The following is a 19,642-nucleotide window of genomic DNA, read 5'->3' on the forward strand; positions in this document are numbered from 1 at the left end:
AATTCTATACACCAGAAATAGTACATACTACCATAATATATTCCGTAAGCAGTTTGTATCCATGGGCGGGTTTAAAAATTGTCAAAAATTGGCTCAGTCAAATATGGAGTGCCTCAGGGGTCGATTTTGAGTCCATTACCTTTTAGTATGTATGTTTTTCATCTTGGTCATCTCCTCAGATCTCTTGGTCTTAAGTATCATTTTTATGCAGATGACACATATTTACATTCACTCTAAACCAGGTGACTGCACAGCAGTTGCTTTCCTCGAACATTGCGTTTCAGAGATAAAAGCGTGGATGGCTCAAAATTTTCTTCGCCTTAATAGCGAAAACACAGAGGTTATCCTTCGTGGATCGACCCACCTATTACGTAAAGCTAGTTCTTTAACACTTAATATAGATGCCTCTGTGTTGGAGTTCCAAACAACATTGAAGAACTTGGGTGTTATACTTGATGCTCATTTAACATTTGACCCCCACATACATAACACTGTTAAAATAAAACGTCATTCTTTCATCTTAGAAATGTTGCAAGACTGCACCCAATGTTACTCTTTACTGTGGCAGAAAAACTGATCAACACATTCGTTTTTTCCCGCATCTATTATTGCAAAGTTTTCTTCGTAGGGGTTAAAAAAATACCCAAAATAAATAACAAATCGTTGAAAATTCTGCTGCGAGAATCCTGACAAGGACAAGAACCAGGGAGCACATCACTCCTATTTTGGAGTCCCTACATCGGCTCCCTGTCAGGTTTCATATAGATTTTAAAGTTCTTATGCTTGCATATAAGGCTGTTCACGATTGGCACCTCACTACTTATCGGAACTCTTAAAAGTTTACTCGCCATGGCGTAACCTCCATTCCTCCGAGTCTGGCCTTCTGACCGTTTCCTCAACGCGCTTACGCTCTATGGGTGATATGGCCTTTTCTTCCTTTGCTCCAAAACTCTGGAACTCCCTTCCTTATGAAATTAAGACAGCCTTACATGCTTATGCTTATAGTTAGTTGTTTTCTTATAGGTTGTTGTTTTGCTTTTAATCTTCTTGGTTATTATTGTTTTACTGTTCATTTCTTAACCTGGATTCTTTTATGTAAAGCGCTTTGGGAAGTAACATTGAAAGGCGCTATATAAAATAAAGTTTATTATTGTTATTATGACACCACAAGGGGTTGTTGCTACAAGGGTTGCAAGAAATATCAGGTCATTAGTCAAAAAGCAAGCACTGTATTAAACCTTTCTACTACCTACTATTATTTTTAAATAATCATAAGGATCCAAATGTGTCCAACAAGACAATAAATGTCTTGAGATCTAAATGGCATGGAACAGAGGATTTGGCTCTGTGATCTGTAATATTTCCCCTGGAGATAGAAAAACAACTTGTGTCTCATAGGAACCAGTCAGGAGACAGTAACATCTGCAGAGCCATGAGTGAAACTGACCTGTAGGGTGTCGTCTTCCTTGACAAGGTCTTTCTGGGGAAACAGGTCCCTGGTCTGGATATATTCCAGACTAGGAGGTCCCTCCTCACCCTGCAACAGACAAACACACAACACGGTGTCAGAAATAAAGTTAATAAAACAGATACAGCAGACAGTTAGGATACAAGGTACAATTCCTTCTTCTGGAGAAGACACTGCCAAAACTGCAAAATATGAAGGACAAAGCAAGAGAAATAATTTTGTCTTTTCTCATCAGGTCACAGATAAGCGTGTTCTTCTTCCTCATGCACACAGATGAACAATAGAATGATGCATTTTTTATCCGCCGTGACGATCACATCTGCCTCCCTCCGATTTTACAATCAACATGAGACTACATCTCTAATGCCTTGTGCACAAATCTACTTTCAGCAAAGATGATGTTCTTTGATGACCATCTTCAGAAAGACACACACATGCAATGAGATATTTAGATTCCCACTGGTCTACAAAATGCAGAAGTCACAAACCCAGAACGAAGAAAATGAAGTCGTTTCAGAGGAGGAGAAATAAAAAAAGGGTACGTGTAGGACACACTTTTAGTCCTTTAGTCCTAAAAAGGATTGCTTTGTGTTCTGGGCGGTCCCAGAAAAATACTCACCATTCTGAAAATTTCTCCAAAACTTGACAAAAACACAACGGTTTGGTTACACAACACATGTCAAAGCAAAAGACGTTTCGTGATGCCTAACCACCGGTGATTTCATATTAATACCCGTGTCCAGTTTTCATGATGCATGATCCAGCCAGCGTGCCAAGACATATAAAGAACATCAGAAGTGATACTGCTGTGGTCCGATACCTCTACACATCTGATATATTCCTGGCACAGTCCGAAGACTCATAGAAATGTGATGACCGCATGAAGAAAACAGAACTACACATCAATCACGATCCGTGTGTAGAAGCATCCAAAATGAAGTCCAGCAACCTACAGCACCCCAAAATTGTAGCACATCGAAAGGTCAAAGGTCAGAGCACGCACACCACTTATGGCCTATGAGACTATATATATCTGAGAAAGATTTAAATTAATCTGTATTTTTCCTTTATCGATAGAAGACAGACGAATCAAACGACCTAGACAGACAGTCTGTGATGATCTGTCTGGGGATCACTCCTCCCGTCGTCAAACGCTTGGCCACCCACGACCAGATGGAATAAGGGCAAATGTGTGAAGGGCAAATTCTAACCAGCCAAGCAAGCTGTGCCATGAAACTCACACAGAAGCACACATATACACTGCAGATGTTCTCAAAACTTTTACAGGTTTTGATGAAACTGACAAATTCATTGACACTAGATAAACCGAAGGCTTCTATAAAAAAAGTCCTTGAAAAAACACTGTGGCGGTACCATGGTACAGTGATCAGATGATAAACTGAAGTCACAGATATTCTCATTATGTTTTACAATTAAATATAGTCTTTCAGCAGCTTGCCTAGAACACGGTAACATAAAACTGTATTTTAGATAATCCATGACTTCAGAAGATGAATTACAACATCCAGCGTATAAATTATTATATACCGATAATTATTCTAAAACTGTATTTCTTTCCTTTTTAAAGCTTAGAAGTTTACAAACACTGCATGCTGTTCTAAATAAAAACATGCACTTTTAAATAAAGTTGTGATTATAAACACAACACCTGTCGGAAACACATGATACTGTTCAAGGAAAGAGTAAGACACAAACATTAAATATTGAGTTCTAATGTCCAACTTTAACTTCGATACATGACAAGTGCTGTTAGCTGTAATGATTAGACTGTACAGAATATCACAGAATGACATCATAATATAAAGCACAAAATCTCTGATGCCAACTAAACACTTCTGACTAGCGTTGAACGTGGAACATCCGTGTCAAAAGACACCACACTCATAAACTCCCATAGGTTTACTCCCACATTTCCATGGGGTGGAGGGTGGCATGTTGCCATGGTACCATGCTTTGATCATTCTCACGAACATGCAAAGGCCACGATGCTCGCACAGGGAAAGCATGTTTGAACCTGTGACGTGTTTGTCTATAACCTGAAAGAAAATATACTGCTTAATATCATATATATTCTGTCATTTTTTCATCTGTTAACAGTTATTTCAGTGTATTGAGCAGTCTGTGTATCAGTCTATCCATCCATTCGTCTGTATTTGGTTTACAGGTGAACAGAGACAAGAGAGAAACACTGAAACCAAAGATTAAAACATTTACGTCAGCGTGAGGTGACCGGAGACAAGTCAAACCTACTGAGATCAACACGTAACAGTTAGTCATGCTGGTAATCTACTCTCAGAAGTAGTTTTCCCATAACTGCACCATGGTAACAAGGAACAGTTTATATTACAAAACCATAGTTACTAAAGAAACCATTTCGGAGGTACAGTGGTATTTTGGCTGAAACTATGGTTACCTTTTGTAAAGCAATATTCTCTCTGATAAAAACTTTTAGAAGAGGGTCAACGATACACCTATGATCACTTAAGATGCTGCCTACGCAGGGACACTAGGTTTTTTAAAGCCTCTCTTTGTAAATTAACCAGCACTTTCTCCATTAACCAGATAAATGGAGAGCCTTTTTCATCCAGGCGTAGAGCCAGAGAGAACAAGAGAGAACAAGAGCGAGAGAGCGAGAGCGCGAGAGAGAGAGAGAGAAACGCACAACAGTTCCAAAACCACCCCTAGATACATCATCAAACCTTGTTCAGGACGACCGCAGGAGCATGTGACAAAAGTCTTCTGGATCCCATATGAGGCCTTCAGGGAATAAACAAAAACCTGTTCACGCTGAGAAATATTCATTGGTTTAAACAAAATAAAAAATATAGGTAATATTCTGATCTGGAGGCGCCATATAAAAGCAATAAATTACAGAACGAGAGAGAGGGAGGGAGGACTGATTTAAGATCAATCTCTCTGCGGGTCTACATTTTCCATCACTCAATCCCGCAAGCCGTTCATCACTCCACATATTGAATGTACGTCTTTCCATTTTCAATCTACCGGCAGCTCGCTTGTGCTGCATCTGCGTTCTGCAGCGAGTTCTGACAGCTGAACATACGCTCGAATAAGACACGAGGTATCAAAAGGCAGATGTTTCATATTCAGCGCCGAATTCCCAAACCTCCCTAACAGCCTCTTTGAGCCTCCGAATCGTCTGATGACAAGAGATTTTTCTCTCTTAATGAGAATCGGCCAGCGGACATGCTATAAAAAACCTCAGAGCTTCAGACGGCTGCCGGGCCGTACAGAAGTCACACAGAGAAGCCGATCACACGCTAAGAAAAGACTGCTGCGTTTTGAACAGGTGACAGGACATATGTAGGACATGGAATGAGGCCAAAACTGAAAAGTGGAACCAAAATATATAAGAAGCGATGACAAAAGTAGAACGTAGGATGATACGGTGAAAAGTGTTTTGCTGATAAGCTTGTGTTACTCGAAGCATCCGCACTGATGTATGCGTGAAGCATTAGCTCATGCTCTACAAACACATCAAACTCATTAGAAGAGATCTAGTTAGCATACTAAACAACGGGGAACATGAAGATTTGAGGACGCTCTGCTTTCTGCTTCGTCACGCTATACTATCCCTCACTTTACCTCATTTGTGCACAGTGAAAAGCACAGAACGCTCTCAAAATAGAGAAACACGACATGATGCATCACAAAGAGTTCGGTCTAGTCTGGTGACGCACGTTCTACAGCAGGCCAAAATCTAACACCATATATCTATAGCAAATATACGATAGTTTTATTTGCAAGATATTCAATGTAAATTTGTTTTTTCCTCAGTATCAGTTATTTCTGAAATGCAACGTGGAAATATATTGCAGAATCTTTACTGGTTGACATATTTCTACCGCCCGGCTCGTCTTCTCGTCATTACATCCCGGTCACAGTAGGTCAGCAACACAGGTGAATTATTCAGAGGCGTTTGGAGAGATCGCTGTGATCAGTTTAATTCATTAATACAATCGACTGTAATCCCTCTGAAAAAGCACACGAGTCAGAATGACTTTCGCAGATTATAATTTGGATGGTCGCTGTCGGTATTCAGGCCAAATTTCAAACCAGCATCCAAACACTTTCAGTTACACATCAATGAGGAGTCTGTCTGTTGCCGTGGATACCGCCTCAGGACCCTTCTACTCCTCTATATTGAAATTCCGTCTCTAATCTCTGTTGCCACATGGCCATGCAAAACAGAGAGACCTAGTTATTTTTGTTCATAAAGAGCTCGGTGTGGGATTACAGACAGTTTCAGATTACTGATGCTGTTGTCTGTCATTTCACGTACATAGTCAAATGAGATACCCGGTAGTTAGTGAGTGTCTCTGTGGGCGTTATTGAAAGTAGAGATGCAATATATTATCGGCCATATCGGTATCGGATGATAAATGTTCATTTTTAATGCTATCAGTATAATACAATCAGGCCCGACAATAAAATCAGGCAGATAGGTTAAAGCCGATAAATTATAAATAATTTCCTCTGGTTGAATGATTTCTGTCTTGAGACCTGTTAGCCTTCTGACTTTCGAGAACACTTTCCTGGGTTGCACTTGAAGAACATCTATAATTTGTTTATTAAATAAACATTATGGGGTGGCTTCCCGTACCGGGCTTAAGACCAGTCCTAGGCTAAAATAAATGTAATAGCTGTCTAAAATGAAAACGGCTTGCACCGACACACCTTAAATTAAGCAGTGCCGTTGTTTTGTCTCAAGATGCACAACTGTAATGCTTGTTTGTGAGACATGTTTGTAAAAACTACTGAAATGTCCCAATTTAGCTAAGGCCTAGTCCTGGTTTAAACTAATCCCTGTGAGGGAAACCACCCCATATATCCAGAAAAGTTCAAAAGTTAAAGAATCTTTGACTAGTGTAAAGTAGGCTTGGTACATCATTTTCGTTAAGTCAATTTCACCTTCAAAAACATACATTTTTATGTTTTATATGACACCACTCAAATCTTTCCAACTCTCCAGAGATTTCTCTAGTACCTAGATGTGTAAAATAGTGGCTAATTCACACCCACAGATTTGTTAAAGAAACACAAATTTACAAAATCTCTTTAGGGAAATCTAGCCCAATCCAAGCAGAACCGTAAACACATCCATCCACGAACCTCATAGACAGAGAGACAAAGAGAGTGAGGAAAAAGAGAGCGAAAGAGTGAGAGAAAGTGAGACAGAGTGAGAAAAGTGAAAGACCAAGCGAGAGAGAGAGACTGAGCGAGCTAGAGAGAGAGAGAGAGAGAGAGAGAGAGAGAGAGAGCGAGTGTGTATGTTTTCTGCTGCTACTGAATATTTCAGAAGTTAGAATATTTGAAAAGATCAGAGCGGCACCGGGGCCCATGCAGCACATGAAGCACTCAGATACACACAGATATATCTGGGTCGGATTAACACACACTTCTGCATGTTGACGACAACCTGACTAACAGCTCAAACAGACGGACCAACATTTCAGACTACAGCCATGCGTTCACTCATAACTACTCCATCTGACACAGCAACTCAAGAGCGACTACAATGACCTACAATGTCCTTCATCTGAGTAAAGTAATGCCAAGCTAACAAGTAAACGGTAGTAAAAAAACCTGGAAAAACATTAACCAAGTTAACTACCATAGAGATATGATTCTAGCTGTAAAACGTTACTGGATAAGATCTATTCAAAGACAAAACTCCCACTATCCTCGCACCTCTGACCACACGTCAGGTCTTTATTATTAATGCACTATATTAATAAATAAGATAATGCACAAGTTGCTTGGCAACGGTTGAACGGTAGTGTAACAGTTGATACACTATATAACTTGCCAAAAATAATTATAGAGACTCACAAGTTGAATTATTTACCAAACCTGGGTGTATTTTCTCACAGTGGTTCTCAAACTTTTTCATTGTGAGGCCCCCTTTGTGTAGGGTGCATTGCTTTGCGGCCCCCCCAAATGAAAACGTAATTAAACTTAGAATTTTAATTAATTCAAAAACGTATTCAGCTTTACAATGCTGAAACATCAATTCTTTTGGTTTTGGCGGTCTTATTTTTCTGTTTGATTGCATAAAATTAATACGTTTCTATATTTCATAAAATGCTACAAAATCTGTGGCCCCCGGATCCATCTTGGGGGCCCCCCGTTTGAAAACCACGGTTTTATCATATCTGTGTTAAAAGACATTAAACATGGTTTATCATGGCTTATTCCTTTATTTAAAGAGTGTAATTTCACTACAAATTGTAAATGAATCAGTGAGATATTCCTGGAATATATTAATGTACAAACCCTCAATTCAAAGTTTAAGAGCTAACCCAGATGCTACTTCATATAAACAAACACTTACACATCATACACAGTCTGCACAAGAATGCATGTAGTTCACGTTAACTTTACAAGTACATTATGAGTATATAGACATGAGAAATATGCATTCAGACAACCCGTGAGCTGCATCAAAACCTAAAAGACACCCGAGCGAGTTGTTGAATCCTATATAATATGAGAAAACAGCTTCCGACTGAAGCGCGTTAGTCACGACCTCCCATCTGCCGGTGGGGTTTAACGGCGACTCATCCGCAGGGCCGCAGCAGGCACGATGCCACCTCATGAAATCACTGCTGCCAGCATGGCTCAAAGAGCGGGGGGCATACACATGCATCTCTCTCAACCACACACACAAGTGAAGACAGACAGATGAAATGCTCATACAACACTCCACATGTAGCCCGAAGAAAAACGATCATTTAAAATCATGAGCAAATTAAGGCAATATTACGGTAAAAAATGGTTAACCTTCACGTGGTTGACGTGGTTAAAGTCTCGTGCGTTTAAATGAAATTAAACTATGATCTTATAATACATCAATCACCTTCATGAAAACGATCATATTTAAATCCAAGACTTGTTGGTCTCGAGGTTTCCCGGCGTATAGGGACAAACGCCGAACAACCACGTGTCATGTTTTCCTAAAGACCGACAGTAAATCTTCACCCTGATCATCTGCCCTTTAATCTTTGCTACTGCTGCTATTCTGTGTCTTGTTAAACCAATCAATACACTGGAAACATTTTATGCAAATGTGTTCCTGATGAACAAACCAGACAATGGCGATTCGGAACAGTCACAAGGTCATTGTGAAATCTTGATGGGGGAGATAAAAACTACTAAAAATCCAACCGGCTGTCTGTCACAGTCCACTTAACACGCTCATTAACATCCTGACAGAGTGAAGAAAGTGAGAGAGCGAGAGAGATGCTTAAGCAACGCAACACTACCGCTGCCGTTGGGTCTCATCATATGTACAGTTTATCCCTTAAACTGTGTTATATAACCAATCTATAGGCCACATGTCATAGTAGCCATGAGGTTAACACAAACAACACAAATAAACCCTAGAAAAGAAATCATAGAGATGAGCGAAACAGCCTGAAAATGGCAAACAAAATGAACAAAAAAAAACAATATTATATGTGAAATGATATATTAACAACATTTATGACTATTGTTAAAACGTAAAGGGATAGTTCACCTAAAAATGATGTCACTAATGTCAGAACCTGAATGGCTTTCATCGGTGGTACACAAAATGTATTTAAGAAATGTCCTGAATCCAATGGGGCAGGGGTCAATGGTGTCATTTCAAGGTTCTTTAAGAATAACCAATTTCTACCATAAAAGACACTCAAGACTCTATAATATGCATTCTTCTCAACTTTTCTGCCATCTATCAAACATCTTTCTGTTCTTCCTCAATGTCCTAGTCAGGCGTATAAAGAAAACAGACTCAAACACTTCACACAAGAAATGACTCTAATTCACAGTCACGCAGTCTACCATACAAATACATACAGACACGGAGAGCATCACTTACGAAGCAGTTGAGCATGGAGCAGGAGACGCGGCTGGCTCGGCTCATGGCGCGGAGAGGGTGGGCACGGTTGCCCGGGAGACACGAACTCTAAGAACAACCGCAAGACCAACCGGCAAAACCATCCTTCCCTCGGTGTGCTCCTCCACCTCACGCACCTCTTACCTCCACCGGCAGACACACACAATGTTCGCGGAACAGAAAGACGATTTCCTTTCCAAATGTCCCCCACACACAGTCCAGCAGTTCTCGTTGCTCAGTTGAGCAGCAGAATATTCCAGAACGACCGGAGAGGTTCCGTGCATAAAGACGGGGAAGGAGAGATACACCGGTGCGTCCGCGCAGAGGAAAGAGAAGAAAGGGTATTGCCTGATGTTAAGCTCCGCCTCCCATCCGCAGCATCCCCCCACTCGCGTGCACGCTCGCTCTACCGCTCTCCCTCCCTCTCTTTATTCCTGCACTCACCCTTCACCGATATTTCTTCTATGCCAGCATGCAGCCTCAGCAAGAGCAGCATGGCACGCCGGGGAGGGCAACTTCAGGCGTCTCACGATCCGATTCGTGGGACCGTATCAGAAATAATTATAGAGGTCAGTTTTTTAACGACATGGTATGGGTGCAATCTTTGTTAAGGTGGCATGCCACCAAATTTTACGAAAACATCTGGTCGACAGAAATAATATGAACGGGTTTAAAAAGTTTCATTCTTTGTAAACAAAATGTTGCATCGGAGCGATTTTAAACCCGTGTCTTGTTTTCTGCATATTTGCACAAGAATGCTCAATTTTTGTGCAAAAACATTTATTCCTTTTTCCTCTATATATTATATCCATCAATTATTTTTCGTTTTCATTTTGTGGATTGACCAAGAATCATGTCACAAAATAAATGTTTCCACTTCACACGCTAAGAGAACTCTACACACAACACGTGAACATGTGTCATGTATGTCCACTGTCAGTTCTCGCTCTCACATCGCTGAGATGCGTCGCTGTGCTGCATGACTGCGGCGGCGGGGGGGAGGAGGAACGCATCAGCGAGCAGTCACGATGAACGAGAGACCTTGAGAAACAGCAGAAAGACACAGAAAGAGAGAGAGAGTATGCAGCGTGCACCAATGACACAGCATTCTTCAGCATTTCTCCCCCTCCCTCGCTTTGATCGCTCCCATTGTAACACGCTGAGCGAGTCTCTCTCTGCGGATTCCCAGCATGCATTGCTGTCTGCTCTAAAAGGACGTGCTGTAATAGTCCTGGCTCTGAGAGGGACAGCGTGCAACACGTCGTTCTTCAAAGCGCACCGAGGCGTGTCGAACGTGCAGTGATGTGCTATTCTGAGGTCAGTATACCCCTGAAGGAGGGTCATTACCAGGATGCAGAACATTTTTACGCCCCCATGAAATAGACTGACCGGAATACTAGTTATGTTCTTAATAGCGCTAATTCCAGCAGGTTACTTCATGACATCATCTCCACTTTTGGTGGGAAAACAACATCGATGGATTATCAATGGATCTGATTAAATGTGCTGGAAATATCAGATATTTGTGGCAGGGCTGGAAATTAAAATTGAAAATCAAGATGCGTCAAAGATGGCACCACGCCGTTCTACACTAAACATTTTGTATGTTTTAACTTGATTATTCAAAATATTAAAGTGATTTTATATATTTTTTAATAACATATATTAAAATATTATTATATGTCGGCGCCTACACTCTTAAAAATAAAGGTGCTTAAAAGGTTTTTCACAGCGATGCCATAGAAGAACCATTTTTGGTTCCACAAAGATCCATTTGGGAAACAGAAAAGGTTCTTTGATTGTTAAGGGTTCTTCCCTGTTAGCTTGCCACTGTACTCTGTCACTAAAAGTAGGGCTGGGCGATTTGGCCTAAAATCCAAATTTTGATTAATTGAACACTTTCTCTCGATTACGATTATTGAACGATTATTTTGTTTTTGTTCATTTTTCTTTGTTTTTTGCCCGCGTAGATCACTGACAATGTTTGTAGTGTAAATATGCCCAATTAAAGGTGGGGTATTTTGTCTAATGAAATATTTCTTATCTCATGTTATTTTTAGATAATCAAAGAAAATACTAAGTATTTTATGGTTGTTTATTGAACATTTCAAATAATAGACATCTTTTTTGGAAACACTTCCTCTGCCACTGAAGACAGGAGAACAAACGCAACACAAATAAGCAAATCATCTGTCTGCTTGCGTCGTGAGAAATCGGGTGTACTTTAGGACCCTGCCTGTAGACACCAGTCCTGCCGTCATAAGAGCTGTCACGTGAAAGAAACAGAAGGCGTTTTTAATAGTTGAACTGAGCTTAAAACTCATCAGTCTGTCTAAAGAAATATGAAGTAAACGTGTTTCAGTATATCTATATTTCTCACAATATGCACATTTTTGGACTAAAATTTAAAAATTTGAATTTTGTCCAAAATAAAAATTTTGGACTAAGACTAAAGAATATTTGATTTCCATTTGAATCGGGTCATTTAAAAGTAGACATTTTAAGCTTTCTTTAGACATGTTTCATGTTTGTGTGATAAGTATTTGCAGAGCTTTGGATCAGTGACGCATTTCAGAAATTACTTATGTGAGCGGAGTGGAGACGGCTGATAACGCGCCCTGTTTATTTTCTTTATTTTACAAAATAACAACGCTTTGATGTTATTGTAAGCGTACACACGTAAAAGTAGACTACTTACAGTTTCTAATAAAGTCTTACATATATGTGTATGCCCAAAATAAATAGCATATTTTAAGTCTCTTTTGCTCTGATAAGAAAAAAATGCGGTATAGCGACACGCGTCGACATGGATATTAAAGGGAAAGTAATCGAAATAACCGACATTGAAAAATTAATGTCGGTTTCGATTACTTTTCGATTAATCACCCAGCCCTAACTAAAAGTACGGAAATATGTATGAAGAAATAATATTATATACAATTTATAAATGGGGCGTGAAATAATAATATTTTTAACTGAGATTGACCAACTAATACGACAAAATAACGCTGGGTATGGTAATATACCTAAAAATGCATATTATAGGTATTTTACCCATTATTTTGTGGTATTATTTGATTTATCTCAATTTAAAATATTCAAGTCAGTTTTACACAAACGTATGCTAAACGTCCAATAGAAAGTTTCATAAGACATTCATCTCTTTTTTCCCATGTTGTTCATTTTCTTGCTAATATTAAAGAATCAAACTGTGATTAGTACACGTTCACACTTTTAAAAGAAATATTTATTTTATATACATATTTACCTACAGAGTACAACAGGAACAAAAATCGGCGCAGAAGCGAAACAACCCCATATTTCATTAACCTGGCATTACAACAATCTGTCAATCAATTCAAACCTCAAACCTTTGATCATAACCCTCTGAATCTCTCACATGCAGAAAAAACTTTCATTTAACAGTTGAGGTGGGAAGGGGAGTACACAAAGTACAGACACTGAGGACGAGCACCAGGGCATAAAAATGAATGATTTAAGCTTACAGTCACGACACACAGCACAATCCTCATGCACACACACACACAGAAACGAAGATTAGTGACTGCTACAGTGTCACCCTGACACTCGATTAAAAACAAAACGGCATCAGAAATATTAGGTCAAGGTCAGACGCATTCAAGAATAATTAAACAGCATCACACAAATGATTAATGTATTAAACATGAATGCAAGATCAGTCTGTACAAACATGCAACTCACAAATCACTTTAATAACAAATGATGTATATGACAGCATACTGTCAGCTGGTCATCATTATCCTAAGATATTTCACAGTAATGATCATCTGACTGTACAATATCTCACTTACAAGGGGAATAACAGAACTATAGTATATTTGGGGTTTACAAATCGTTTTTGTATCCGTATCCTCTAGATCGCAGTAAGTCTACATTTACTGTTTCTAGAAGCTATAACAAAACTCTTAATGGTTCCATCATGTGAAGCTACCGGGGCAATAAATCAGCTCAGCCTGGATTTCACCACTGAAATGTTAGCAATAAACCAACGCAAAAGATTATAATCTGTGCAGGTGAGACACAGGTGAGAATTTGGTGAGTACAGAGGGTGACATCATCTGGGACAGTTTAGCCCCACCCACATTCAACAATCAAAGGTAAAAATCCTTATTGTTAGCTAAAAAAAGATGCAGTCAAAGCAACATTGCTGAACTCAATACTGACGCTTTTGTTTTACAACAGAACAAAGGGCCGACTGACTGCGAGTGAAAGAGAAAGAAATACAGCCGAACAGGAACAGGTTTGGGTGTCTCACCTTATGAGCATTTACAACCGAAACGGCATCTATAGAAAAGTTTGGTTAATACCCGTTATGTAATAAGTACATTTTCTGTAACTTTCGATAAAAATAATCAATTTTGAATGTTGGCTAACACAAATTTATGACAAAGCAAAAATGATATTGATTATTGACACAATGGAACAGAGTCTCATGTGAACAGACAAGAAAAAAAGTCCAAATGAACACATTCAGAGCATCTTCACAGGACTTTTCTAGAAAATTAAAACCGACACGGGCCATTAAGAACCATTGACCAGAGCAACTGGACCAGAACACAGAACCGGCCTCATGTCTAGAATTCCTCACGGCTTTCATTTCGCACTAGAATGGACAATAACACGGTTTCTATGAAGCTCCACATACTATGCAACCTTTCTCGGCTAGTCTCTGTTTCCTGATGGACAGCAGTACAGAACAGTAAAGTACTGAATACAGATCCAGCAGTGATCTACATTGGCCTTAAGCAGAGACTTTCTTAAGTGAGACGAGCCACGAGCTGTTCTTTGTTTACGGGACACGCTAAGTGTTTAATGAGCATCCAGGGAATGCGCTCGCATGCTCGTAGCTCCACACGGAGTATGACATCATACTGCAATACTCCAGTGTAAAACCTGATGCTGACTGTCAATGAAAAACAAGTGTTTCAATCAAGTGTGAATAAAACAATTCAAAAGCCTCAAAACACACGTGCACATCTGAAAAACTGAACAGGTTGCATTCGAGAAATGACATCAGCAGAAGCAAACTAAGCTAAGTTAACATCTTATTTTCAAATATTTACTTTTTCAGAGGCCTTCCATACATTTAAAGGAACAGTTCACTAATAAATGAAACCCTCATGTCATTCCAAATACGTATGACTTTCTTTCTTTCTTTCACACAATAAGATATTTTGAAAAATGTTAGTGACCAAACAACACTGGCCCTTATGGACTTCCATCAAATGGACATGAAATGATGCATTTCTCAAAATATCTTATTTTGTCGTATACAGGTTTTGAATGACATGAGGGTGAATAAATGATGATAGAATTTTTTTAGGTGAACTATCCCTTTAAGAGCATTTAAAAGTGGACAAAAAGTGTTCCTCTCTTTAATCATGCATACAATAACATCAAAGGTCTTCAACATCTGCTCTCTGCCACATCATCGTTTAACTGGGAAAATCTCTTACACTGGAAGAACAGATAGTAAAAAACAGGAAGATAGCAGGGTGCAGGCCAACATGTCGTTCAAAAACGCAGGGGTCACGCTGCTCTTCAGAAAACAAACCAACACGTGACAACGTATAAGAGCAGATATATATAGAGCTATCTTCATCCTCTGCTGATCCAGCAATAAAGGTTGAGATTTGTTCATACAGGTAACAGGAGATGTTTCGACATGTGTGCTTACAGCCGAAAGCCATTTCCTCCAGCGTTCACTGAGCTAAAAAGTACAGTTAACTTCCTCTTCAGCCTGCAGAGAGAGCACTTTAAACACACAGTGCATCTGCGGGGATTACTGTATATGAAGCATAAAAAACTAATCTAAGCAAATTGTAAATTTTGATTGCCATGTGACCCTGAAGTAAAACCCCAGTAAAAAAAAAATACAGATAGGTGCACATACGAATATTAGATTTTTGACCACACGCTGCTAAACCCTAACTTTTACCTTTCTTCAGCAGATAAACAACATTCCATTGCCACAGGTCAAAGGTCACATAATCCTATAACACAAACACACACCCTGCAGCCCATGTGAATGACACCCACCATGTTCTCTGTGGTTCTGTTTTTAATTTAGTCTCAGCTTCAGCTCCTCCAGCTCTCGACCGGCCTCGCACCTCACAGCGGCAGTTTACGAGACACAATCTGGGGGAAAAGAAAGAAGAAATCACTTGTCGTGTCTAAAGAAAAGCATAACATAAACAGCAAAAGAAACTAAGCTGTCTGTGACAACATCTAGATTTCTTCATTTTATGAGTGAAGTTGCTGGAACAAAACTTGCTGCCACAATGTAAAGATTGTTGCTTGATGTGTGGTTACTAGGGTCTTCTGAGCTAAGACTGCTTTAGAAAACAACTAATAACAGACATATGTACAAAATTCCCTCAAACTGAAATAAAATGGCTTTTTGTTATGCTTATCTCAAATCTTGAGTTACCCTCATCTCTTTCTCTCCGTCTCTCTCTCTTTGGAATGTTCAACGCTTGTCATTCTTGCTGCTTAGAGTCTGAGTGGCTTACTAAATTCGACAGAAAAATATCTTAAACCCAAGCTCCAAGACACAAACAGGCCTGTACTTGCAACATAGACACACACACACACACATCATCATCATCATCATCATCATCATCATCGCAGAATTGGGTCTCAGAAACACTGGTTAGTTTAGATTGAATCTATAATCTATATGGTCACCCACAGTATGTTAAATCGATACAGCAAATTGAAAAAATCCAATAATGAAAGGTTTTTGTGTAACAAAAACCTTGTAAAAATTGTATAATTATTACTACTAATTATTTACTAGACTAACCAGAATTTCCAAGATGTTCTCAGTTTAATTCTGAATGGGGTGTGATCCTGGTGCGTATGCATGTGTGCATGTTCACACTCATGATGCTGTGTTTAGTTCTCACCCCACGCTGAGACGACCTTGATCTAAAGCTACAGCCTCGCTAATAGGATGAGCTTTGATTTACAAGAAAAGGAAAGCGAAAACTCCACAGGTGCCTAGAGCTGACGGGATGGGGACACGCACTGATCAACCAACAACATGACAACTGTTCATACACTAACCAGTCATAAGACACACCCACTCCGTTTCAGATGAACAGGAAATTCTATTTCAAAAATAGACTGCACTAAAATAAAAATATTGCAGTTCAGACGACGAACACATGTGATGTTCCCTTGTTAAATTGTATTAAGAGGGCAGCCTACCCATAATGCAACACTTCTGACAAGATTCGATGTACCTCAAATACCTTCAGATTCTGAAACATTCCTGCAAACAGACACACGGATTTTCTTATACACTACTGCGCGCGCACACACACTCGCGCGCGCACTCTGACAGACACAAAAACACACTCTGTCCACACCACACACTCCAGAGCAACACTTCGAAAACATTTCACATAACTTTACCTCACGGCAGAAAAAGTTTAAGACCTCGAACATTCATCAGTGTAACACTGTAGCAGCGGAACATTGCAAACTTCAAACGAACCGCTACGTTAACACTTACGCACGCGACGCAACAGTGTATCAACAGCTCGTGAGTGACGTTTAATAATCATACAGCTCTTACCTGTGCGCGACTCTGTGTGTTCACAAACTCCAGTGGATTTCGTGTCATGTTCACGCCTGTCCACGCACACAGCGCGCACTCACACACAAAGCAAGCGCGCGGTGGGCGGGGCTTAGTGTACGCGGGGCGTGTAGTACGTGACAGCGCTGTTCTCAAGACACATATGCAGAAGTTTACGTCGTTTTGTGCGCATCCACATCGGCATGTTTTCTTATGCATACATGCCGGTCTGTTCTGTAATCTCAGGCGGACAGACACTGAGCAATCCACTTCTTGCTCGACAAGAATCCCGTCGACCCCAAATAAACTTGGGAACACAGCAGAGACGCCGGACTCCTGAGATAGCCTACTTTTCATAAGCCCACGAGATTTATGGCTATGATTCACAGAAGCAGGACAAACTGAAGTCATTTAGCTTAGTCATAGTTTAGCTCGGTTTGTGGTTTTCATAAGTCAACAGTTTAGCACCAGATGCATTAGAAAATAAGAAATGAATGGACAAATGCTGGCCATTATGACCACTTATTATATAAAACCATACACAAAATATACGTATTTCTAATAACATTCATTGTTATGGTCCGAGTAATTAAATTGTGTCAAACTAATGAATTCTGCAAACAGAAACTGATGTTTTCCCAGTGAAATATGCAAATGATACATACTGGCAGTGGTTAGAGCGTGGCGTTAGCAACGCCAAGGTCATGGGTTCGATCCCAGGGATTGCACATACTCAGAAACAAATGTATAGTATAATGCAATGTAAGTCGCTTTGGATAAAAGCGTCTGCCAAATGCATAAATGTTAATGTAAAATGTAAATCTGACTTATGCTGCGTGCGTTTAAGAATTTCCGAGAGCATGTAAAGGCAGCATTAGTGCTATATATACATACATTTACATTTATGCACTTGGCAGATGCTTTTATCCTAATTATGTGCAATCCCTGGGATCGAACCCATGACATTGGCGTTGTTAGCACCATGCTCTAACCACTGAGCTACAGTAAAGCTACATACAAAAAATAGCCAATGTTAAAATGGGGTCTAAATGGATCATCGACAAAAAAAACCTTACATTTCTGGCATATACGTAAACCATTTGATTGTTCATGAAAGATGCAAAAACCTATTTTTCTGTAAAACAAATCCTAAACATTACTGTGTACTGTCTGTGTACATAACCCAAATGTGTACAAAGGCAAATGTTACATGAGAAGCACACACACCCTAAACTTCCTATGTATGACCTGATCACACACAGCGATGGTAGGTAGGTACCTAGATAGCTAGCTAGATATATGGTCATTTATAAACCACTTTTGAATAATTTTGCAAACAATTGTCTGCAAAATGTCTGTTCATCTTTTTACTTAATATTATTCACAGTCCAGTCAAATAACAAATCATGAAAGATTTGAAAATCCAATGACACTACTTCAGTTTAATCTATCAGACTGTGAATGAATGAGCACTGGAAAAGGGAAATTGTATTATGTTGTGTTATTATATAATTGCAAACACCACGGTCATTATCTTTCTCTCAACACAAAAATCACACACCCACACAAACTTCCCCATATTTTCCACGATTTCAGACACACCCCCTTTAAACCGCATTAAACTCCTTCTATGGAAGCAAAGAGCTGCCATCATCTTTCTGATAGGAAGTCATGTGTTGTGTCTCACCTGTCACAGGTGTGTCTAAGATATAGTCTACTGTCCTACAGAAATCTCGAGGGCAGTGAACATCTGAGAATATTTTCATACTGTGCTCAGCGTGGGCGAATGTTCCTCTGCCTGCCACCATGAACTTTCCGTTTACTGTTTATATCGCTCACAAATTTCCAAAAAACTCCCCTTAAGTAAGGCCGAGTTAAAACCAGTTTCTGACAGACTTGCAAATGACCAAACAAACCACAAAGGACAATACGGTGGAAACGCCCCTTAAATTTCACAGCGGTGGTTAATATGGGTTTTCAGCGACTGATAAACGTTTCGATTTAAAAGTATCTGGTTACATCCTTACTTTTCAAACAATTCTTCAAATCCTACAATTCCAAATAACTGTATCAACAAACTGTTTGTGGTCACCTGTTTGTCACACAACAGCCAAACACTTCCAGAAGAGCGAAGCTTAAAAGATCACAGCCGCACCCACAGCAGCGGTGCACACAGGTCCAAACACGCCAGTCCTCATCTGACTTCACACTGTCTCACACACACACACAATGAAGTCTCCATGTTGAACTTTGCCTCCACAGAAGCTCAAATGATAATATATAAATGATGTGATAAATAACCAGGGCTGCATTTAAAGTACAATGTACCAAAACAAAAAAAGTCACTGGTGAAATATCTACTATAGTAGCTTGTCTCACGGCTCTATGGCTGCGCTTACTTTTAAGAGCACTAGTATTTGTAATTATTTTTACTGATGTAAAGAATCACTCTGCACGTAACTTCACATTCCTTTAAGCAACTCTGTTTTAACCTCAGATGTCGACAGAGAGGCCAAAGTTCTGCAGCCCCGCTTAAATGACGCTGTGGTAGAAATAATCACAAGAACAGATTACTGGTCGTGACCTCAAGAAATGCAGTTTCTGTTTCTTAAAACGTTTTAAATTTGTTAAA

General features: G+C 39.6%; 1 protein-coding gene across 6 annotated transcripts in view; it reads right to left on the reverse strand.

The window, feature by feature from the left end:
• The window catches only part of mtmr4 (myotubularin related protein 4), a 40,642-nt gene that overhangs the window by 15,357 nt on the left and 5,643 nt on the right, over positions 1 to 19,642 (reverse strand). For 2 of the 6 annotated variants that reach the window (XM_057354013.1, XM_057353986.1), the window contains exons 1-2: positions 9,369 to 9,809; positions 1,448 to 1,537 (exon numbers count right to left, since the gene is read on the reverse strand). In XM_057354013.1, coding sequence (XP_057209996.1) covers positions 1,448 to 1,537; positions 9,369 to 9,413 — 135 coding nt within the window. In that variant the 5' untranslated portion in view covers positions 9,414 to 9,809. Of the gene's footprint in view, positions 1 to 1,447; positions 1,538 to 9,368; positions 9,811 to 15,467; positions 15,567 to 17,010; positions 17,133 to 19,642 lie in introns of those variants that run through there. The other 4 variants (XM_057354005.1, XM_057353998.1, XM_057353979.1 and 1 more) reach the window with 4 other exon arrangements.

This window comes from Triplophysa rosa, linkage group LG2 (genome assembly GCF_024868665.1).
Source record: "Triplophysa rosa linkage group LG2, Trosa_1v2, whole genome shotgun sequence".
Lineage (NCBI taxonomy): Eukaryota > Metazoa > Chordata > Actinopteri > Cypriniformes > Nemacheilidae > Triplophysa > Triplophysa rosa.